This window comes from Oryctolagus cuniculus, chromosome 9, assembly GCF_964237555.1.
Source record: "Oryctolagus cuniculus chromosome 9, mOryCun1.1, whole genome shotgun sequence".
NCBI lineage: Eukaryota > Metazoa > Chordata > Mammalia > Lagomorpha > Leporidae > Oryctolagus > Oryctolagus cuniculus.
In genome coordinates this window covers 70,569,313-70,593,107 of record NC_091440.1, presented here as the reverse complement: position 1 = coordinate 70,593,107, position 23,795 = coordinate 70,569,313, and the positions used below count along the sequence as shown (strand labels likewise).

The 23,795-nt window shown below is 48.4% G+C and overlaps 1 protein-coding gene across 4 annotated transcripts in view; it reads right to left on the bottom strand.

Moving 5' to 3' along the window:
- Positions 1-19,196, bottom strand: part of FAM124A (family with sequence similarity 124 member A) — a 79,656-nt gene extending 60,460 nt beyond the window's left edge. Inside the window, exons 1-2 of one of the 4 annotated variants that reach the window (XM_051832224.2) lie at positions 18,892-19,194; positions 9,494-9,525 (exon numbers count right to left, since the gene is read on the bottom strand). In XM_051832224.2, coding sequence (XP_051688184.2) covers positions 9,494-9,525; positions 18,892-18,968 — 109 coding nt within the window. In that variant the 5' untranslated portion in view covers positions 18,969-19,194. The other 3 variants (XM_070048895.1, XM_070048894.1, XM_051832225.2) reach the window with 3 other exon arrangements.
- Between the last annotated feature and the right edge of the window lie 4,599 nt (positions 19,197-23,795).

The following is a 23,795-nucleotide window of genomic DNA, read 5'->3' as shown; positions in this document are numbered from 1 at the left end:
AGAGAAAGGTCTTCCATCTGCTGGTTCACTCCATGGTGGGCCGCAACAGCCAGAGCTGCGCCGATCTGAAGCCAGGAGCCAGGAGCTTCTTCTGGGTCTCCCACTCGGATGCAGAGGCCCAAGGACTTGGGCCATTTTCTACTGATTTTCCAGGCCATAGCAGAGAGCTGGATCAGAAGAGGAGCAGCCGGGACTAGACCCAGTGCCCATATGGGATGCCGGCACTGCAGGCGGCAGCTTTACCCACTATACCACTGCACTGGCCCCTGTTCAAGGTTTTTTTTTTTTGTTTTGTTTTTTTTTTTTTTTATCAGGAATCGCTATTGAGCTCTATTAAATGCTTTTCTGCAGCTATAGAAATGCACAGTTGAGGTGATGTACTACATTCAAGAGTTGTGTATTCCGAACCATTCCTGCACCTCTGGCATAAATCCCACTTGGTCAGGATGAATGATTTTTTCATGTTTTGTTAGATTCAATTCAATCCCATCAGGGATATTAGCCTATAGTCTCCTTTTTTGGGTTGTGTCCTCCACTGGTTTTGGAATCAAGGTAACGATCACTTTGTAGAATGAGTTTGAAACGGTTTCCTCCAGTTCAGATTTTTGGAATAGTATGAGAATAATTGGTGTTAGTTCTTTCTTAAAAGTTGGAGGAATTCAGCTGTGGTCCTTGGCTTTTCTTTGTTGGGATACTTTTTACTACTACTGCAATCTCATTACTTGTCATTGATCTGATCAGGTTTTCTATGTCGTCATGGTTCAATTTTGGTTAAGTTACATGTATCTAGAAATTTACCCATTTTTTCTAGGTTTTCCAATTTGTTGCCACATATTTGTTTATAATAATTCCTGCTGATGTTTAGTGTTTCTGTGATATCAGTTATAATATCTTCTTTCTTAGTTTATCTGGAAGTTTTTTTGATTTTATCTTTTCAAAAAAGAACTTCATTTATCTTTTTTTTAGTTTATATTTCATTTATCTCTGCTCTGATCTTTATTTCTTTCAATATACTAACTTTGGATTTGCTTTATTCTTTCTTTTTTTAAGGCCTTTGAGATACATGGTTTAGTTGTTTATTTTTTTTCTGGAGGCACTTACTGCTATAAACTTCTCTCTTTATACTGCTTTTGCTGTATCCCACAAGTTTTAGTATACTATGTTTCCAATATCATTGGTTTCAGAGTGTTTTTAAATTTCCCTTTTGATTTCTGCTATGATTTGCTGTTCATTTAGGAGCATGTGGTTCAGTCTCCATGTATTTGCATACTTTTTAGACTTTCTTTTGCTGTTAATTTCTAGTTTTATTCTAATGTGGTCAGAAAAACAATACATGATGCGATTTTGATTACTTTTTAATTTGTTGAGAGTTGTTTTGTGATCTGATAGTTGGTCTATCCTAGAAAATGTTCTAGTTTCTGATGAAAAGAATGTGCATTCTGCAGCTGTTGAATAAAATGTTCTGTAAATGTCTATTAGGTCTACCTGGTCTATAGGGCAGCTTAACTCTGACATATCTTTGTTTTTTTTTTAACCTGGATGACCTGTCCATTGGTGTAAGTGGGCTGTTAAATCCCTCACTATTATGGTATTGAAGCTTATTACTTCCTTTAGATCTGATAATTTTTAATTACATTCACTAACATTAGGGGTGTATATAGTTATAACTGTTAAATCTTCTTGCTGAATTGACACTCTCAGCATCAATTATGACTTCTTTGTCTCATTACAGTTTTTGTCTTAAAGTCTATTTTGTCTGACATAATATAACTACTCCTGTTCATTTTTGGTTTCTGTTTGCATGGAGTATCTTTTCTATACTTTCATTCTCAGTCCGCATGTGTCTTTACAGGTGAACTGACTTTCTGGTAGGTAGCATACAATTGGGTACTTTTTTATTCATTTGGCCAGTTTTAATCTGTTTTGGGGAGGATTTGGTGTATTTACATGCAAGGTTGTTCCTGATAAGAATTTATTTAACATTCCATTCCCTCTTGGCCTGTAAGGTTTCTCTTGAAAAATCTTCTGTAAATCTAATGAGGGTTCCTTTAAAAATGACCTGGTGCTTTTCTCTTGCACATTTTAGAATTCCCTCTTTGTGCTGTACTTTTGAGACTTTATGTATCACAGTGAGGCTATTTTCTGGTCATATCTGTTTGGGGGCCTAGGGACCTCTGTATCTGAATGTTCATATCTTTTCTAGATCAGGAATGTTTTCAGCTATTAAGTCATTGACTAGATTTTTTTAAGGGGTTCATATTGACAGCACACTACCCTTGATACAGTAAGAACCAGTATTTTTTAATTAAATAATTAATTATTTTATATTTGGAAGACAGAGATAAACAGAGATCTTCCATTCATTGGTTTATAAATGCTTGCAATGGCCAGGGATGGGCCAAGCCAATGTCATGAACCCAGAACTCAGTCTGGGTCTCCCACATGCATGACAGGGACCCAGGTATTCGAGCCATCATCTGCTTCCTTCCAGGGGCTGTGCATTGGCAGGAAGCTGGAATCATAAGAGGAACCAGGACTCAAACCCAAGCCCTCTGATATGAACAGCAAGTATCCAAGCTGCATCTCAATCACTGTGTCTGAAACCAGTCCCTGAACAGGTTTTATAAGCATCTATTCTTCTCTTTGCCTTCAGGACTTCCCATAATTCATATATTTTTTTAATGGGGTACCAAAGGCCTTGGAGGAGATTTCATTATTCATTTTATCTTATGGGGGACTGGGGTTCTGGGGGTCTGACTGGAATATTTCAAAAGATCTGCCTTCCAGTGGAGGATGGCCCAAGTGCTTGGGCCCTGCACCCGCATGGGAGACCAGGAGGAAGCACATGGCTCCTGGCTTCGGATTGGCGCAGCGCTGGCCGTGGCGGCCATTTGGGGGGTGAACCAACGGAAGGAAGGCCTTTCTCTCTGTCTCTCTCTCTCTTTCACTGTCTAACTCTACCTGTAAAAAGAAAGAAAGAAAGAAAGAAAGAAAGGAAGGAAGGAAGGAAGGAAGGAAGGAAGGAAGGAAGGAAGGAAGGAAGAAAGATCTGCCTTCAACTTCAGATATTCTTAACTTTGGTTGGTCTAGTCTGTTGTTGAGGCTTTCAACTTTATCTGTTATTTGGCGCATTGCGTTCTTCAGCGAGATCTCTATCTCTTTCATGATTTTTTATTAGCAGCATACATTGCTTTCCCGATTTCATTTACCTGCCTGTCTGTGTTCCCCTGTTTGAGCGTCCTTACAATCATTCTTTTGAATTCTTTGTCAGGGGTTTCAGCAGTCTCCTTTTCTCTGAAGTCTCTTCCTAAAGCATTATTGTGTTCCTCTGTGGGCAGCATATTGCCTTGCCTTTGCAGACTGCCAGTGCCCCTACACTGGGATTTGTGTGTCTGTCAGATTAACTGGTTCTGTCACTTTTAATGACAGACTTTAGTGGGAAAAAAGTGACTTTGCTGAGAATGTGTCTTGTGATGTCTGTTTAGTCGGTTATTTTTGGCTGTCTTTCTAGTTGGATGCATAGTCCTGTTTCCCTGTTTCCTCCTCCATAGCAGTTGATGGCTGCAGCAGTGGGGGGATGGGTCTGTGCAGCAACCTGTGGGGCAGGCTCCAGGATCACAGGGCACCTGGAGGCGGCTTCGGGAGCACTGGCCTGGAGCCCCACTGGGTGCAGCGCTTCACACCCGTGCAAAGCCCAGCAGGGACACGTGCACCCTTGCAGTGCTCACCCCAGGTCTCTGTGCATTGACTTGACACCAGCCAATCTTTGTGTCCTCCACCCAGACAGTTACTCTCTGAATCTTCTGCTACTTAGGTACCGAATGAGCAATCCCGTGGCTGCCAGTGTTGCAATTTTAGAACACAGAGCCCACACCTCCCAAGACCAGCCCTGCCTAGGGTGGGGCCAAAGCCCACTTGCTTTGGGCTGCCTGCTGCTGAGGTGGGTTTTCAGCCCAAGGCTGCTACAAACAACCACAGGTCATACTGGCTGTGATAAAAATCTGGTTGACTGGGGCCACTGGGCTCTACAAGGGCCTCTACTTTCAGGTGCTCACTGAAGGGCAACGACCATTAGTATCTGCCCAATTTCAATTTTACCAGGTCTAAGACTTTGTTCTGTGCACACTCCGGTGCCCTACTCCAGAGTGGGTGGAGTCTTGCTCCTCCCCGTCTACTGGCAGTTGGAGGAGGGGCAGTGAAAGCAGTCCCTTGGCACCCGGAATGACACTAAACTGCCAGGCATTCCTGCCATCCCAGCCCGCGTGTAAGGTACCCGGTGGTGTTCATGACTGTCCCGGGTTTTGAGAAGGAAGTCTCTTTTAGAGCCAAAATTAGCACAGCAAGGAGAGAGTTCTACAGGATAATCTGAAAGAGACAAGGAGTTCATTCGGTGATCATTTCCTATTGACACTTTTTCCTGGGGCTAAATATCCTCTCCGAAAAAACATAACTTTGCAACTCCCAGCACTTCCTAAGAGTAATTTTCTAAGTATGATTATAATTAATTGAATGGAAATACTCAATCACACATGATGGGGATGTCATTAGCATTACTCGGCATGGTTGACTATTTTTCCCTGGCATAATTATTGTTTTTCTTTTATCCTGTTTAGAAATCTCTCCCCTTTTATTGAAATCACTCAAGGATGCAAATCGTACGTAGTGGCTTAATGATCTTCTAAGCAGATTTCCAGACCTCTGGAATAGCGAACTAAAATTCTGAGAGTCTAAATTAAATTTATCTGCTGTAGAAAGCAGTCTGGTTGAGCCAAGGTCTCCTGTGTGCCAACAGGTGTGGCACTTTTCGGAAGAGAGACTACCTGGCCTGTCGGGCTAAAAAAGGCAAGGAGGCACCCACTGCAGAGAGAAGACATTCGCCCACTGAAACCCAGCCGGCCACCCAAGAAGCCCATGAGCCCCGGCTCCCACAGTCAGCTGGCGGCAAGGACACCGCCACAGAAGTGCTTCCGGAATCACAGGGGTCAAGGGAACGTGACCCAGCTACCCACGTGTCCTCCTCTGCCCCGGTCAGCAGTGGCCTCTCACCCCAGGCTCTCTCCCCGTGGCCGTGGCCGACAGGGCGCTCTCAGTCCAGAGAGGCCAGTGTGGACTCTGAGCTGCCCTGGCTTCCAGGTTGACCCTGGAGGCCCCTGGAGAGGGTGTCTCGTCGTCTGCATTTTTATTTTGGGTCAACGAAAGAGCAGAGAGAAAAGACACAGGTTCTTGCATCTCTCCCTCCCTTTCTCTCTTTTCAGAAGAGTTTGTAAGACGTACACATCTGTGCATCCGGGATCTTCCGGAAGCATCCTCAGAGGTCATCCGGCCCAACCACCTTGTTCTACAGAGGAGGAAACAAGGCCCAGGGAGGGTAAGCGACTGGCCCAAGAGCACACAGTGAGTTCATGGTGGAAGCGGGCCCAGAACAGTCCACCTGACCATTGGCCGCACTGTTCTTGTACCTTACCCTTGGGGATGAGCCGCAGGAGGAGGCAGCCCTGCGCTCTGAGAGGAAACATGGCGGCTACGCGGGGCGACTGGCGCTCCCCAGAGGGAGCGCTCGGGACAGTTCCCCTGGGATGAAACCCAGCTGCAGACAAAGGCGCAGCAAGGTGGACGCTCAGGCTGCCGCAGGGGAAGCACGAGCCCGCCTGTGAACGCGGGCACGGACGCGCAGAGGGGCAGATGTGAGCGCCGAGAAGCCCGTGGAGGAGTGACTCCCGACCAGGGGTCAGGAATGGCTCAGAAGGGAGCGGTGCAGTGGAGAGAGGCTGAGGACGGCAGCAGAATGACAATGAGGGGGCCAGGCCAAGGCAGCTGGAGGGCAGCCCTGGGTCCTGCTGGTTGCACGGAGGTCACGACACAGGGCCCCTGCAGTAGCAGGCCGACCTGAAACGGAACCACTCGGGCTGAACACCGCACCGAGCAGCCAGCTGTGAGCGTGGTGCCCCAGCTGGCAGCGAAAGGCTAGCTTCACCACCTACTTGGGCAAATACCGTTCCTGAATGTCACAGTGAGACCCGCGCGTTAGCAGGGGTACAGAGGCTTCCTTCTGCCGAGGGCCGCTGCCTTGGCTGGGCCACGTGGTTTTGCCACGGGATGTTTCCACCCCTGCTTTCAAGGCCAGATGCATTTATTTTTTTCTTTCACTGACTGCTCAAGGTGCCTTCTCCCGACTGTGGTGGGGCTGGGGTCTTTGTCCCTGGCTGGGAGGAGAGGCGCACCAGGCAGGTACCCCTGAGGCCCAGCAGGACCCCCTCCTCTTTCTTCCTCAGTAACAGAACCATGGGAGTGGTGGAGTGGAGCCACAGAAAGCATATCCCAGACGCCCTTGTAGCCAGGGACAAACACGTGACCGAGATCTGGCCAACAGGGATAAAGAAATTCCTGGGTAGGATCTGTGGAAAAACACCTTAAAAAGTGAAAATAGCTTAGTCACCAGGTACTTCCTGTTCCTTCTTCCTGCTGAGAACAATGATGTGATGGCGGTGATGGAGGAAGCCATATTGTAAATCTGAGACAACCTCAAGGATGGAAGACAAAACCCAAGAACGGCATAGCCGAACGATTCGAGGATCTTCTACATAAGAGCTGCACTGCTTCTTCTGGACTTAAAAAACATTTTTTTTTATGTTAGAGGAAAACAAATTCCCGCTTGGTTAATCCTGTCTCTATTATATGTAGCCAGCTACACCTCCTAACTGAGAGAGAGAGATGAACACACCAAGAGGCCCATCGCTGGAGGCCGAGGTGGGACCCACCACCTATTTGAAGGGAAAAGGCAGAGCAATAACAGAGTATCGATCCCAGCTGCACCATGAGCAATGCTAACTTGGAGACCGCAATTAAAATAATGGAGAGCAAGCCGTCCCAAACCAAATTACCGGTCTCACGGATGGGAGAGGTGCTTCGTTGTGACCCCAGAGGACAGATCTGACAGTTGCAAAATGAGCGAAGGCTTCAGACGAGTGTGTTAGAGAAATCATTCTTCAAGAAATGTAGCCTCTGGGCGAAACGGAGTGGAATGAGAACGGCGGCACCGCGAGACGCGGTTCGAGGAGCTGTCTGTGATTTCAGGAATGCAAAGCTTCAGGGAGCGCGCGTGAATCACCCGAGCATTATTCTCATTATTACTAATGGTTCTTAATAAACTAAGGGGCATGGGGGGGGAGGCCTCCAGGTGGCTGAACACTCAGAAATTGCTCACTGCAGTTACACTAATAACTAAATATAATTTGACACTCAATGACAATTCCAGGTCTGCAGCTTCCCCCAGTCTCCTGTTACAGAGGGGAGCCAAGCCAGGGCCTCAGTCAACAGAATAATCCAATTAAGGGCTCCTCCATTTGGGACTGAGTTAGAACTGAGAGTTTAACAGGAGAGTTGCAAAGGGCAAAAACAAGTCAGTATTTACTGATTCACAAAATCCAAACTTTTACTGTAAGAAGGTTATTTTTTGTTAAAGTCAGTGTTCAGCAGTCTGAATGGCTTTGGACATTCACGTTGTGATTTTAATCACTATAAATCTTTTCTAGATGTGAAACAGAATTCCCCATAAAGACTTACTTCTACTTTTTTTTTTTTTTTTTTTTTTTTGGACAGGCAGAGTTAGACAGTGAGAGAGAGAGACAGAGAGAAAGGTCTTTCTTCCATTGGTTCACCCCCCAAATGGCTGCTACAGCCGGTGTGCTGTGCTGATCCAAAGCCAGGAACCAGGTGCTTATCCTGGTCTCCCACGGGGTACAGGGCCCAAGCACTTGGGCCATCCTCCCCTGCCTTCCCGGGCCACAGCAGAGAGCTGGACTGGAAGAGGAGCAACTGGGACAGAACTGGTGCCCCAGCCGGGACTAGAACCTGGGGTGCTGGAGCCGCAGGAGGAGGATTAGCCTAGTGAGCCACGGCGCTGGCCTCTACTTTATTTTAATATCAAATATAGGCACCTTATTAATATTCAGGGTGCTTCATAAACTTTTTTAACATGTATTTATCATTTGAAAGGCAGAGTGATAAAGATGTAGAAAAACACACACAGAAATGGGGGGGGGGCGGGGAGAGAGGGAGAGATTTTCCATGCACCGGTTCATCCCTCAAATGCCCACAACAGGCAGGCTAAGCTAGGCTGAATCCAGGATCCAGGAACTCTGGGTCTCCCATGGGAGTGGGAGGAACTCCCTAAGCCCTTTAGCCATAGCCATCGCCATCATCTGCTGCCTTCCTGGTGCGTTAAAATGAAGCTAGGTTGGGAGTAGAGTAGCTGGGACTCGAACTGGCACTTCAACATGGAATGAGGGCATCCTAAGTGGCAGCTTAACTCACTATGCCACCGTGCCCACCCCCAGCAATCATTGTTTTAACCACAGTCAGTAGTGTCCCTTATCCCAGGGGGATGTGTTCTGGGTCCCCCAACGGATGTCTACAACCTCAGTACTGAACCCTGTAATCTACATTTTATCATATAAAAACATTTCTATGATAAAGTGTAACTTATAAAGTAGACGTGGTAAGATACTAACAATAACTAACAATAAAATAGAACAATTATAATGATATAATGTAATAAACTGTGGTATCAGGATGCTCGTGCTTTGGGGCCATTATTAGGTAAAATAAGGGGCACTGAACACAAGCACTGTGCTACCTGGCAGTTGATCTGACGACTGAGATGGCTACTAAGGGACCTACCTAGGACAACGGGGAGTTTCATGTCCCAGGTGGGACGGAACAGGACAGAGGATGACTTTATCACCCTATCTAAAATCTGTAAATTGCTTATTTCTGGAATTTTCCAACATTTTTGAATCCTGGGTAACTGAACTGCAGAAGGGGAAGCCACAGTACTTAGGGGTTACTGGATGAATCTAGGAACCACCTACAAGGCAGGAAGCACCGATAAGGGGAGATGGACAGCGGGAACTGTCTGCAGCCCTTTGAGCTGCATTGAAGTGGAGAAATGACAGCTAAATTCTCTGTGTCAGTATTGCTATGGACACACTTCGCAGGGTGTTGGCAGGGATGGATGTTTCCACCATTTGGGGTAGGGAATGCTATTTGCAGAAGTAAAAGGGCAACACTGACCCACAGGTGAGCTGGAGCACTGGGCAGCTCCAGGGCCTGAGCTTCCTGTCAGCCTGCGGGCAGCAGGTGTTTGCAAAGCTCAATGAATGAGTCATCCCAGGTTCTTCAGAGCAGGTGTTCCTAGAAGCACCTGGAAACAGCTGAGGAAGCCTGGCCACAGCCTTCCAGCAGGATTTCCCTGGGGGGAAGCAGTGGTCCCTCTAGCCCCGAAATCAAGGGACAAATCAAGGGACAATCATTCTCAGAAAATCTTCCACTGCCGGAGTGAGAGCATCCTGTCACGTCCTTTGGCAAGGATACCTTTGGCGATTCTTACTCACTATGAAAGGGTTTCGACATGGGTGGCCTCCGTGGGACACAGCCCTGGGTGGGGGTGGGGATCTGTTAAGACAATGCGACAGGACATTTAACAGGTACTTACTGCTGGTGGAGGACAGGTGGCTGTAGTCAGACCTGAAACACAAGACCTCAGTGTTAGTAGCATGGTCACCATCCTTCTTCATCTAAGTGATTTACTCAAGCTAGACTTTGGAATAGTCAATGGGAAGTAGCATGTAACTGGTAAAAGAATATCACAAATTAAAAGCTGAGGCTCATTTTGTGCAAAGTCAAGTCATGTCCGAATGTGCAGGCAGAACTTTGAAGGCATTTTAGAAATCAGGGGTCCTTCATGTGGGCTCTACGAACCCCCTGACACGAGTTGGGAGGTCCTCGGCCATCTGAGTTTGGTGGCAAATTTCTGTATGGTTGTATACGCGCCTCGGCAGATCCATGGCTCCTCCGACGACTAAGCCTCTGCAAACGAGCACCCTCCAGAGGCTGGCACCGCACCACAGGGAGATGTTTCTTTGCTGACATAAGCAGGGCATGCCTGAGAGAGAGAACCCTGGCCGACGAAGGCCTCCGAGTTCAAGGCACGGCTGAGCAGCAGGAAACAGGGGCACAAGGATAGTGCTGGACAGTGGAGGAACAGGATGTGGGCTGTGATGGGGAAAGGGAAGAGGCGGGGTGAAGGCCAGGGAGAAAGGACCCACTCGGTTTCCAGGCTGAAACCCAGCTGCCGGTGCCCAGCCGCTGTGAGAACTGGAATCCGGCCACGGATCTGCCCTGCCTGTGTGGCTTAGGAGAGCCTCTCTGGCAATGAATTCCACATGGAGCCGTTTATTTTCTCCCCCCCAGTGTCCCAAAGTCATTCCCAGTAGGAAATTAATCACTTAGGCCCACAGGGATCTAACTATATCTAATTCTGACTTGGTAGTTAGGGGACGCAGTTATGCAAATAAACTGCTTAATTATGTTTAATTTTACAGATACAAACTTCTTAGTCTCACGCTGCCTTTCTTGAATCATCCAATTTTCACTCCATTGAGCTTCTTACCGCATTAAAAAAAGCACATGTGAGAAACCTCTTTTCAAAAAAACCAGAAGAAGCTTGCCTTTTGTTAGTTAAAATAACCTGCATTCCCCAGACAAGACGGTACCCGAATTTATTAGGAGAGGAGCAAAATGGAAGAAAGACAGCACGTGGTTTTAGCTTTTTCATATTTTAGTATGAAACACTTTAGTAGTCATAGAATCCTTGAATTGTAAAACTGGAAAGAATAACAGCTACTACTAACATTTGCACATTCCTTGATTGCAAGCTCATTTACATATATATGTATATATATAAAATGGGATTTTTTTGTTTTGTTCATTAGGAAACTGAAGTGATACTAGTTGTAAGAGGATCAGGAGGTGAGGAGGGATAATGAGGGTGGCAAGGAAGACGCTGGCAGGGAGGTGGCTTGGCTGGGGTGTGGTGACATGGAGAAGACAGCAATCCAGCACTGGTGCACTAAATTCCTTGTAGAACCAGGCAAGACATAAACAGACACTGGGACAGTACTTGGATATGTAACTATATATAAATGCAGGGAATGCTCCCCCATCATTCCCTGTGGTAGATGCAATAGCAAAACAATGCCATGACAATATGATCATTTGAAGATGGCCAGGTTTTACAGACATGTCATGACTATTCAAAGACAACATACACTAAAAATCTGCAACATTACTATTTCTCTTATTATTAAAAATGTGCCAGTGTTTTCAGCGAGGGCTTTCCAAATACGCCTGAAGCAGATGGGGTTCACATATGTGTACATTTTAAAGATCTGCATGCAGATGGATTTGTATGCAGGATGAAATTTACATGGGAAACATCGCTCCAGAGTCTTAAAGTGCAACAGGAGTATTTTAGGACAGGCGCTAGTGTAACTGACACCCCTCCATGATTCAGTCCCTGTCTCTCCAGACTAAAGGCCCTGCCTCGGCAGGCCTGCCAACTGGTAGGTCTTCAGCAGTCACACTCGTCCTGCTCCAATTCCTTCTCCACACAGCAGCCAGTCTTTGCAAAGCACAAATCTGATCATGTCTCTCTCTCTCTCTCTCTCTCTCTCTGGATGAAATTCAAGCTCACTAGCTGAAAACACAAACCCCTCTCTCCAGGACAGATGGTCTCTGGCCAGCTCCACAGCCCAACTTCCAACCCTGTTCGCCACCAAAACAGAAATCAAACGGCCAGAAGGGTCACCTAAAATCTCACATGCCTCTCCACCTCTGATCGGAAGTTTCTGTACTTCGTTTGGAGCTGATCTTTCCACTGCACGCCATTGTACCATGCTGCCACCTAGATTCTGCAATTATCATTTTAGATGAAGTAATGCACTGTAATGTATTCAACCATTTCCCTCGGTTTGGCTATATGATTGGTCTTGATTGCTCACTTTTACAAAGCACATGGCAAGGAGATATTACGAATATAGCTTTCCGTTTTTCTCTTGTCCTTAGAAAAAATTATCATCACTAAGAATATAGACTGAGTCAAGGTATGAACACTTTTCTAGCTTTTTTTTTTTTTTAGAAAAAGATTTATTTATTTGAAAGTCAGAGTTACACACAGAGAGAAGAGGCACAGAGAAAGAAAGAGAGAGAGAGGTCTTCCATCTGCTGGTTCACTCTCCAATTGGCTGCAACAGCCAGAGCTGCGCTGATCTGAAGCCAGGAGCCAGAAGCTTCTTCCAGGTCTCCCACGTAGGTGCAGGGGCCCAAGCACTTGGGCCATGCTCCACTGCTTTCCCAGGCCATAGCAGAGAGCTGGATCAGAAATAGAGTAGCCAGGACTCCAACCGGTGCCCATATGGGATGCTGGCACTGCAGGCAGCGGCTTTACCTGCTACGCCACAGCACAGCACTGGCCCTACTTTTCTAGCTCTTAACATAGATTCCAAATAACCCTAAAGGATCATTTACTGGGAATTGTGCAAAAGACAAACTGTTAAGCTTGAAACAATTTTGTGCACAAATAGGTTCAAGCAATTTCAGAAAACAACCGGATAAAATCAGGTACTTGATCAGGATTCTCTGGAGAAGTCTACACGTGCCAGCTTAGAGTGGGAAGAACAGCAGTTGGTACCTACCTAGAGCTTTGTTTATTGATCTCACACGATAAGAATTTACCTGGCTGGCTGCATAAGACACCAACCCTGCCAGAATGATGCACTGAAGGTGAACTCAGGAATTTTAGGATGAAAAAGTTTTGGAGACATGATATAGATGAGCAGAAGAATGCAAGTATATGTTTTAACACACCTGATGCACACAAGGGAGCCTCAAAAAGTTCATGACTAAAAGGAATTAAAAGAGAAGTTTGGGGGCCGGCGCTGTGGCGCAGAGGGTTAATGCCCTGGCCTGAAGCGCCAGCATCCCATATGGGCACCAGTTCTAGTCCCAGCTGCTCCTCTCCTGATCCAGCTCTCTGCTATAGCCTGGAAAAGCAGTAGAAGATGGCCCAAGTCCTTGGGCCCCTGCACCCACATGGGAGACCGGGAAGAAGCTCCTAGCTCCTGGCTTTGGATCCAGATCGGCGCAGCTCCAGCCATTGCGGCCAACTGGGGAGTGAACCAGCAGATGGAAGACCCCTCTCTCTCTCTCTCTCTCTGCCTCTCCTCTCTCTGTAACTCTGACTTTCAAATAAATAAATCTCTTATAAAAAAAGAGAGAAGTTCAACTTTGAGAAGCAATGACTTTGAACAGCCCTTTTCTTAATTGTTGAGGAAAAGGCTCCCCCACCCCCAGTTCTATTTGTTGAACTCTTAACATAGAGTTTATCATATGTGTATAAATTTAATTTAAAATAGATCTTAGTTAAAAAATAAGAATGGGACTAGGAGAGGGAGGAAGAAAACAGTGGGAGTATGGGTGGGAGGGCCAGTATGGTGAGAAGAGTCACCATGCTCCTAAAGTTGTAATTATGAAATGTATGAAGTTTGTATTCCTTAAATAAAAGGTTTTTCAGAAAAAAAAGTTTATTTTGGTGCAAAACATTTTTGAAGGCCAGGCAGTTTTTTCATGATATACATTTTTCATAATATACGTTTTTCTATAAAGTTTCTGACACTCAGGTATTTTTACACCAAAATAAATATTTTAACTCCATTTTCCCACAAACATTTAGAAGTGCTTTCATATATAAAATGAATACTTTCCTGAATTATCTTTCCCAATAAAATCATGGCCTAAGAACTGATCTTGGCATTTCTGTCAGAATGGTTTTGATGTTTCTATAAAATGCCAGTCCAAGGCCTCAAGGGCCTCATCTGTTAACTGCATTGAACTGAATGCCTGGTAATGCAGGGGTAACCAGCTCCACCTTGAACACAAAGATAATACAGTACTAATCGATCATCTTGTCTTCTACCCAGGATTCCCTCTTTGACCTTAAGAAAAAAAAAAAAGTTCTATTTTAAAAGTTAGTCCATTATTCTTTCCCATTCGCTTGTTTAAATCTAGGCCAATGAATTCTTTGGGATCTCGTAGGCCGTGGTGAAATACCAGCTGAATATCACACAAAGACAGAGGACATGGTACGACCCTGGCCAAGGCAGAAGCTCAGCGACAGCTGACGCAGAAGTGCAAGTCCATTAATGCCAGACCAAACTATTGAATTGAAACAACCCGTCAGGATTGCTCACACTGGAAAGAGTGAGTGGCTTAGAGGCCAAATCTGGGCCACCTCACTAGTGCAGCCGTCATTATAAAGCACTGGCTTGTCTTTGGGGTCACGAGGAGCTGCCTGCCCCTCTGTTAAAGGATTCTGTCCCTGCAGCTAATTTATCACCCTCAGCAGCCCACTTGCCAGTTTTTTTCTAACAGAAAGTCCAAAGCTGCACAATCTTGCTTTCAAGTAGATTTAGGAGGTGGGAGTTTCAAGATGACCCTCCATCGACACAGAGCATGTGCTAGCTTTTAGTTGTGGCTTGTAGTAGGTGGTCCGACAGCAAAGGCAGCGTTTCAAGCCAAAGAAACTGAGTAGAAAAGCAGAATGACATACACCGCACATGGCTCCGTGGCGGGGGATGGGGACACAATGTCACCAGCTGGGAAGCATGCTGGAGACTGGGACTTCCTTTCAGGCCACTCACAAGGCACGAACCCCCAGGCTCCATCTCACCATCCATAACATAATAATACTTACAGTACTGAGGCATGCCCCACAGTCGGTAGGATGCTCCAAATGAACATATGGCATTTAAAGGCATCAGAGCGGAGCCAGGGCTGTGGCATAGAGGGTGGAGCCACCACCTGCAGTGCCGGAGTCCCATGTGGGCGCTGGTTCAGGATCCCGGCTACTCCACTTCCCATCCAGCTCTCCGCTATGGCCTGCGAAAGCAGTAGAAGATGGCCCAAGTCCTTGGGCCCCTGCACCCGTATGGGAGGCCTGGAAGAAGCTCCGGGCTCCTGGCTTCAGACTGGCGCAGCTCCAGCAGTTACGGCCAATTGGGGAGTGAACCAATGGATGGAAGACCTACCTCTCTCTCTCTCTCTCTCTCTCTCTCTCTCTCTTTCTCTCTGCCTCTCCTTCTCTCTGTGTAACTCTGACTTTCAAATAAATAAATAACATCTTAAAAAGAAATTGAGTGCTAAATGCCACACGATGTGGTCAATTCTTTAAAAAAATAAAATGAAGGCATTGGAGCATGTAACATGAGGAATATAAAGGACCTACGGTCTTGAGTTCACCATCTTTATTGTATAATGAAACCTTAAGTTTATCACTTGGAGGATTTTTTGCAGCAATAACAATGGTGCCGTGAGAAATGGCAATGGGCCGAGGGTTAACTTATGCCACGTACAGTTCTAGAGACTATGGACTCCTTACCACAAGCCTGTGAGGTGGGTGCCAATGTCTTCAGCTGAGGGCACTGAGAGCTTAAGGAACCAGCTCAAAATTCCACGATTCCCCAGTGGAGGAGCCACAGTGTGGGCGGTAGCAGGTTGGCCCTTGTAACCATAGCCTTCATAACCCAACACAGTCTGCTCACCGGTGGTGAGACCCCTAAAATTCCTCAGAACCATCTCTTTGGTCTGACAGATAAGGAGACCGGTCATCAGCTTCAGCAATGCCCTAAACTCCCTTGCTCCTGTGCTCTGTTCATCCTCCCCCCAACAATCGCTGCACCCCCAATCCTGGATTATTCCACCTCCCTGCTGGCTCTCTAGGCCTGACTCTGGGCAGCTGAGCACTACCGCGGGAAAACAGTCAGGTGGGCTCCTAATCATTAATCTCACTGGCTCTCGCTCAGTGCCCCTAAACAATGATTTCAGATCTCTATTCTCCTGGGCTGGGGATGGGAAAGTGCTGCATTGACCCCCAGTGGAAACCCCAGCTTCCCTTCCCTCTCCCTGCTGTGGGAAGGGAGCTGCCTGTCCTCCTATCCAAAGCTGATCCATCCACAGGCAACCTCAAGTCCACCTGCTCTCACCTTTCCCAAAGGCTGACAGTACAGGTGACCATCTTTCCCCCTCTGTCTCTAGCCTTTCCCTTTTAACAGACTCCTTCCTAGCAGCACTGCCTGCCCATCAATCCCAACGTTTCGGAAATCCTTCCCTCACCCCCCAGTCCTCACCATGCCCCTTCCAAAAGCTCTCTCCTCTTCCTCATCTTCATCTCTCTTCTTAGAGCCACTCGGATCTGGCTTCTGCCTCCACCACCCCACTGTCAGGTGCCACTCTGCCTTCACCTCATTCCCACCATTTAAAAAAAGACACTTCGCACTCCTCAATTAGTTTCTCAGCGGCACAGCTGATTGTGCCTTCCTTTCTCAAAGACTCAAAGGCTTCAGCGATATCACCTGCGGCCTTGACTGTGTGCCTACTCATTCCCAGGCTCCTTCACCCCCTCGTGTTCCTTACCTGACATTTCAGTGCTGCAGCTCCTTGAGGCTGCACAGAGTTGTTGAAGGGTTCAACGAGTCTCTGAACAGTACCTGGCACACAGCAAACGCAAAGTGTTTGCTGTTACTTTGCATTGATTTAACCTCTCCCAGGGCCTCAGTGGTCATTTTTAGGTAGACAGTTCCCAAACACAAGGTCATCATGCAGATCTCTGATCTCCAGCTGGTGCCATACCCAACTGCTGACTCATCATTTTTGCTTGGATGTCTCTCAAGACCTCAATCACATATGGAAAATAAAGTGCCTTACCCCCTGCCTCAACCTGGTTTGGAAAGGATCACAGGCTCCTTTGAGACTACGCTTTAAAAAAAAATAGTTCTCTTCTCATTTAAAAAAAAACTCACAAAGCACATCATTTTGCACACAACTTGAAACAATTCATGGATTCCCAAATTAAAGGGCACTGCCTTAACAGAGCATCACTTGAGCTGAGTCTTGAAAGAAGAGCACAGTTAGAGTTACACCTGTTGGACACAGGTGTGCCAGGTGGAAAGGGCATACCTGGATGGCCGGACAAAGGCAAGGAAACAGAAAAAAGAGTTGGGTGTGGCTAGGCACAAAGTGCAAAGAAGAACTGGGTGAGAAGCAAGGCCCAAGAGAGAAGGAGGGACTCCACAATGTTGGGGTTTAGGCCACGCTAGTGTCTGTGCACTTTATAGATGATGGAAGCATAAGTTTCTGAAGGAGAGATCAGATTCGCCTCATATAGCACTGAGTGTTTTCTTTGTGCTTTCTATGCAATCTCAATAGGTAGCAAACCATACAAAAGCTGGATGATGGGGGGCAGAAGCAACAAGCTCCAGAAAGTAGGGAAACCCTGAATGACTTTTTTTTGCCAGTTAAACAAAAATTCAAGGGATGTAGGACTACAAGGCAAATATAAGACTAAGAAGCATACACCAAATCTATTTTATTTAAACGCATACCATTCCACCTTTAGCTTAAAGATGCCAGCAATGCAATCAGAAATCCTTAGACAATTCAGTCCACTTATGAATACACAGCCTAGTGACAGAAGCACAGAACCGACATCCTGGAGTCAGCATGCCCGGGGAGTCCCTCCAGGAGCCTTGGCAGCTGTTGAGCTGGTGCCTGGAACCCCGGGGTGATGTCACCCCCTGGGTCAGGGCTCCCTTTCCTTTCTCCAAAACAGAGCCCTTAGAAAAAATATCTCTCTTAGATAAACTCTGCAAACTGAATATGAATGGCCTAGTGGACAGTTTACCCGGCCATAAAAGAGCTGGTTAATTTTGCTTTGTTTCTTCTCTTCATGGTCCAGTTAACTACGGGCAGGAAAAAATTGCCAAGGAGCTTCAATTAAAATTGATAAATACCACATACAAAGTGTGGAGAAATGCAAAGGGAGTTCAGTATTTGGAATCAGGTTACCCCCCTGGGTTACAATTGGCTTCTACAGTGGACTATGAATGATCCCAAATTTGGATAACAGGGCAAAGCCCATTGCTAGGACAATGTAAAATCCCATCTGAGCTGGGAGTGCCGGTGGGGGCTGGGCTTGAGAGGCAGGAGGCCCCAGGTGCGGAGCCTAAATGGGGGTTGGGCCTGATCCCTCTGAGTCCGGACTCCCTTCCTGCCCTCACAGAGTGGCCAAGCCCCGAAATCTCCCAGGCTTTCCAGGAACGAGGCTTTCTGTAGTCCGGGCAGCTCTCGCCCTCCCCCAGGGTCACTCCAGAAAGGAAAAGCCACCCTTTCCTCCGGGGTCAGTTCCGCCTCCTGGCGGCGGTGCTGACTCTGCACAGGAAAGCCCTCCAGAGATAGCGGCCGGGTGGAAGCCATGACAAGCACTTTCATCTCCTTAAAGATATTTGGTCTTTATCCCACGCAGGAAAACAGTGTTACTGGGAAAGGACTAATTAGTTCCCCAAAGCCTGAACTAATTGTTTGAGTCCAAGAAAGCGAACAGAACACTTCCTTCAATAAGCAGGGCTACATCGCGGCACCGGCGCCCTCCCGCCCGGACAGGTGCGCTGGGAGCTGAGTTCCATGGAGGGCTGGAGGCGGCCTGGGCAGCGCTGGATAAAGTCCCTCAATAAAAAACACGAAATGGGAAATGCCCTCTTCCTGCTGGACTTCTGCAAGACTTTTGGGTGCCGGGCGTCCCACCCTGCTCTTCCTGCCTTCCCAACCCCAGGGCTAGACTCCTAGAGGACGGACCCGCGCAAGGCTGAAACAAGTGCAAGAGCATCGCTTCTCTCCACCGGTGCTAAGAGGCAGTGCTTCGGCCTGGCACTCACGTGACAACGGCCCGGCAAGAGGGGCTGCGGTGGGACTACACTGATCCTCCAGTCCTTCCACTTCCCTCCCCCGGGCTGGGGGCCCGCGCCAGGACCAGACACGTGGTTCTGGCCCCCACGGGACGGCTCGGGAGGGGTCCTGGCAAGAGGGGAAGACCCGTGCGCGTCTGGTCCCGCCGCAGCAGCTCCGGCTCCACAGCCGGGATCAGGAGGGTTCCCTGCCCGTAGGAGCCGCGGAGCAACTCGGAGCGCGCCCCCGCCCACCGCCCGGCCCCGCGCGGCTCACCCTCCGGTCTCGGCGCCCGAGTCCGCGCAGTCATCCTCCTCGCCGCCGCCGCCGCCGCCGCCCGCCTTCGGGTCCATGGCGCGCGGCCCGGCCGCGCTCCGCTCGCGGGTACCGGGCGTGACCCGGGGCGCGCTCTCTCCGGGCCTCCCAGGCCAGAGCGACCCCAGTCCGCCCGGCTCCCTCAGAGCTTCTCGCAGCCCGGCTCCGGGAAACAACTCGGACGCCGGCTGCCGTCACCCTCGCCGCGCCCTCTCCCGGCCGCGCCCGGATGGGCACCAGCGGCCACGGCCGCCCCGCCCCTCGGCTCCCGGCAGTGCGCGCGGGTGTGCACCGGCTGTGTGCGCGGGCGCGCGGGGCGTGTGCACCGGGTACAACTACACGAGGATGTGCGCGCGTGCACGGGTATGTGTGCACGAGGGTATGTGCGTGTGCGCGCGCGCGTGTATGAGCCGTCGTGTTTCGCAGGCTTGTGTGCAGTGCGTGCGTGAGTGGGCGACATGTGTGCGGTCGCCTGCCTCTCTCTCTCTGGAGTGCTAAGAGTGCGGTGTGTCTTTACATTTGCAACACCTCTGCACGTACAGAGAGAAGGGCCGGTGCGAGTCTGTGATCGCGTATGGGACGTGGCTGTGTAAGCGCACACAGGGGATCTGCGCTCTTCCTGGGCCCAGAGTCCGGAAACCCGGAGTCCCGGGGATTGCCTTGAGGTCCCCAAGCCCTGACGTTTCCAGTAGCCCGGAGAAATACCCGACAGCACCCGGGAGGCGGGAATGTTTCCCAGCTGGGACCAGTTCCAACACCTGGGTGTTTTCTGAAAGCTTGTTCAGGACAACCAACGCTGAATTCATTGTCGCCTTTCTCAGCACAGGTCTGACTGCCTCCCGCCCCCCAGCTTGCCAGTTTACAATGCTGTCATGCACTCTGATTGTTTTACACGATTTCCTCACAAATAGTTTAAAGCGCAGGGGATGCACCTGCCTTCAGGGGATGTTGCAGCAAGAGGGATGATGGGTGCTTGCCTAGGACCCCCTCAGCCGCGCAGAGTGAGCTCCTGATCGCTGCAGAGGCCTCCCTCTCCTCTTCCCTCTTAGTAAGGTGGGTGGAGGCAAAGGTGGCCTGAGCAGCTTGGATCTCATTCTGGCCGCCCTGCTGAAGCCATTGGGAGGCAGTCGCTCTGCCTTATTCTCTTCTAAGGCAAATTCACCTCTTTGGGTCTTAATTTCCGCATCTGTTGTGAGGTCAGTGAGTCACATATGTAAAACACTTAGCCAGGGTCCTTGTACACCCCGAGCATGGATCACAGGCAGCTGTCATGACATTGCAAGCAGTAGCTAACCGCATTCTCAATCTCAGTGTGCAAAGCAGTGCCACCCTGGGTGACAAGTGACACCGTGAAGAGGAATACGGTGTCTTTGTCTTTCTCTACCTTGTCTGCTCTTCCTTCCTACTTATCCAAGTCTCACTTCTTTCTGATTCTTATGTTAAATAAATGACACAAAAAGAGCACTCCAAGGACAAGAGAAGAATAGAGAGGCAGCCTCAGAGTCAAGAAGAAATGCAGGTAAATATGCCAACCCAAGTCTCAATTGGGCTCCCTACTGAGTGTAACATTGCTTGCACTCAACAGAAGTGGATGTGTGACACCCAACTGGTGCTCACTGCTGAAGGAAAGGAGTGGTTCCTAAAGGACACCCCCTCCCCTACTCCACGCACTGATTTCTAAAAGAAAACTCCTAAACAGGGCATGGAACATTGTGAGTGATGCATTGCATACTGTCATTAACTGCCATTCAAGGTTTGTCAGCTCATTCACCATCAGACAAGAGGTGAACTCTGCATATACAAATGAGATTCCTGCCCTCATGGAGCCAGAGGGGTGACTAATTAAACAATAGATTATGCATGCATAGTATTATTTATTACACTGTTATTTATATTATTATTTTCATTATTTATTATTAGCTTACATATAGTATTATATATCCCTATTATGTATATGTAGTATTTTTAAAGTTCTTTTTAAAAAAGATTTATTTATTTATTTGAAAGGCAGAGTTCTAGAGAGGCAGAGTCAGAGAGAGAGAAGGGAGTCTCTATCCTCTGGTTTACTCCCCAAATGGCCTCAATGGCTGGATTGGAACTGGAGTAGCTGGGACTCAAACCAGTGCCCATGTGGGAGTTCTGGCACTGCAGGCAGTGACTTTACTTACTACACCACAGAGCAGACCCGGCATATATACTATTAGTGTCTCCAGGAGATAACTGACTAGGAAGGAAAATAATTGTGTGCCCTGAGCAAGAAGGAACATTGTTGTGACCCCACAAGCAACTGCACCTGCCCCCAGAATGCCAGCTCCAGGCAGGGACCCACGCGTTAGAGTCACAGCTGTATTCCCAACACCTGGGACTGTTCCCAGAGCGATCAATATGCGTTAGAATAAATGAAATTAACACAGCCGCCGCTAGGGGGTGGGCGAGGGGAGAGGGCGTGCCAGACAGAGGCCAGCATGTGTGAGGCACTGAGGCACAGTCAGGCTTGGAGCATTTGGTCAGAAGGGCGTGAAGGAAAGTTGGGTGACTGAGCTACACAAAACGACAAAGGGGACAATGATGCTATTCAACACCAGAGTGACAGCTCCAGGAAGTCACCCAGAAGCATTAGAGCACATTTGGAAAGTGGAGGCACAAATGCTGTGTCAATGAATCCAGAATAAAGAGAGTGATAGAAATGGCCAAATGGATAAATACAATGAATGTTCTACCATCTTGTTATCCCTACAGGCACAGGGGAACCTGGTTATGTCTGTTCTGTGTGGGGACAATTCAGACATGCACCTCATTGGATGCCCTGTGAAATAGTTTTGTTTTTCTGTGTCACAGAGGAGGAATCAAAATCTCCAACTGGTGGATTAGGGGAGCCAGGTGGTCCATCCAATGGGATTGCAACCTCCCTGTTGAGCTACTGGGTCATCCAGTTCTAGCCTCAGGAAATTGGCAGAGAAAAAGGCCGGGGAAGCAAGGGTAAAGTCCGCATGAGTCTATAGAAGGATCTTGGAAAATGAGGTGCAATTTAGAGGCTTTCAGCTTTTCTCAGATACACAGAGGCAGGCCCGATGAGACCAAAACCTGGGAGCACATCTCAAAATGCAGCACTGCCTCAGGTGTCCCTCATCCACAAGGAGCACACGTGTTCTCCTTCATTGTTGGTGTGGATGCCCATGGCAACCCGGTGAGCATGTACTGCTAGGAAGATGCAAGTATACTGGGGCAGTACCATTGCATTCCAGTTATGTGTGGGCTCCTCGTTCAGATCCCAGGTCTTATAGCCTCAATTTACTTATAAATAAATAAATAATGTGGGGAGCAGCTCGGACTGGACTGAGTTACTGGAATTAAGACTTATTCTATGCATCTGCTCTCCCACAATATGGCGCTGGGAGAGAAGTAAACAGCTTCCGCACAGCTGCCTCCAGTTCAACCAATAAACTGTAGGACTTGCTCCTGATTGGAGGAGAGCAGCGTACTCGGTGTGTGGGCAGCCGAGTTGGGATTGGCGGAGGAGGACTATAAAGGAGGAGAGAGACGGCATGCACGAGGGAACATCTAAGGGGAACATCTATCTGAAGGAACACCTGTGCAGCCCCCGAGAGAGCCGGCCGGCGGTGTGCCGCTCCCCTGCGGAAGTGGGGAATGTGGCCAGGGGGAACTGCCCTTCCACGGAGGTGGAAGGGATAGTAGCCAACCCGGGAAGAGCCAGCAGCAAACCCGGGGAGGGCCGAGCAGACGAAAGAACAGCGCAGGGTCCTGTGTCGTTCCTCCACGAAGAGGGGGAGCGACAAATAAGTCAGTAAATAAATAAAGCAAGAGACAGGGAACCAGCACAAGTACCTTCCAGTCATCACCACAGGGTATCTAACCCTTGGCCTTGACCACAGCTCCCACACTCTGTTTTCCAGCTATTTAACACGAATCACTTTGGTTATGGGGTACATCATCCTCTGTCCTCTCCCCTGTAAGGTGGGGACAGAGGAAGGCCACTGGCCTGTTGGGGTACCCTGCTGCTGCCCTAGAGATGTTCCCATCAGAGCTTGAAGACAGCATTTGAGGAGTGCTGAGATATAGAGGGGAGTGCCACAAGGCCATCTGCCAGACCCCCAACCCCCTGTGCTCAATGCTTGCACACTCACCAGAGGGATAGAGCAGCCCATCCATGGGCACTGCGGTTCTTACTGCATGTCAGGCATTGAGGGAGGGATTCCATACACGAGCTCTTTAAATTCTCACTAAAGCCTTGTGAGGCTCCCGATTGTGTTCTCTCTCCCCCTTTTTTTTTTTTTTTTTTAACAGATAGAGTTAGACAGTGAGAGAGAGAGACAGAGAGAAAGGTCTTCCTTCCGTTGGTTCACTCCCCAAATGGCTGCTGAGGCCAGTGCGCTGTGCCAATCCAAAGCCAGGAGCCAGGTGCTTCCTCCTGGTCTCCCATGGGGGTGCAGGGCCCAAGGACCTGGGCCATCCTCCACTGCACTCCCTGGCCACAGCAGAGAGCTGGACTGGAAGAGGAGCAACCAGGACAGAATCCGGCGCCCCAACCGGGACTAGAACCTGGGGTGCCAGCGCTGCAGGCGGAGGATTAGCCAAGTGAGCCGCGCTGGCCCCGATTGTATTCTGGAAATGAGGCAGTTGTGAATCTCACAGGGGACTCGAAGCCCTTTGGAAGCCATGAAGCATAGGAATACGAGAAATCATTGATTTTTTTTTTGATAACTTTTTCTCAGAAAGGTCTGAGCATCACTCTCAGGTTCTATCTTACCTGTGACGCACCTTTCCATCTCTACTGATATGATTGCATGTGTTAGTGTATCAGAAAACAAAGCCATTCTTTCACTCATTCATTCATTTACTTACTG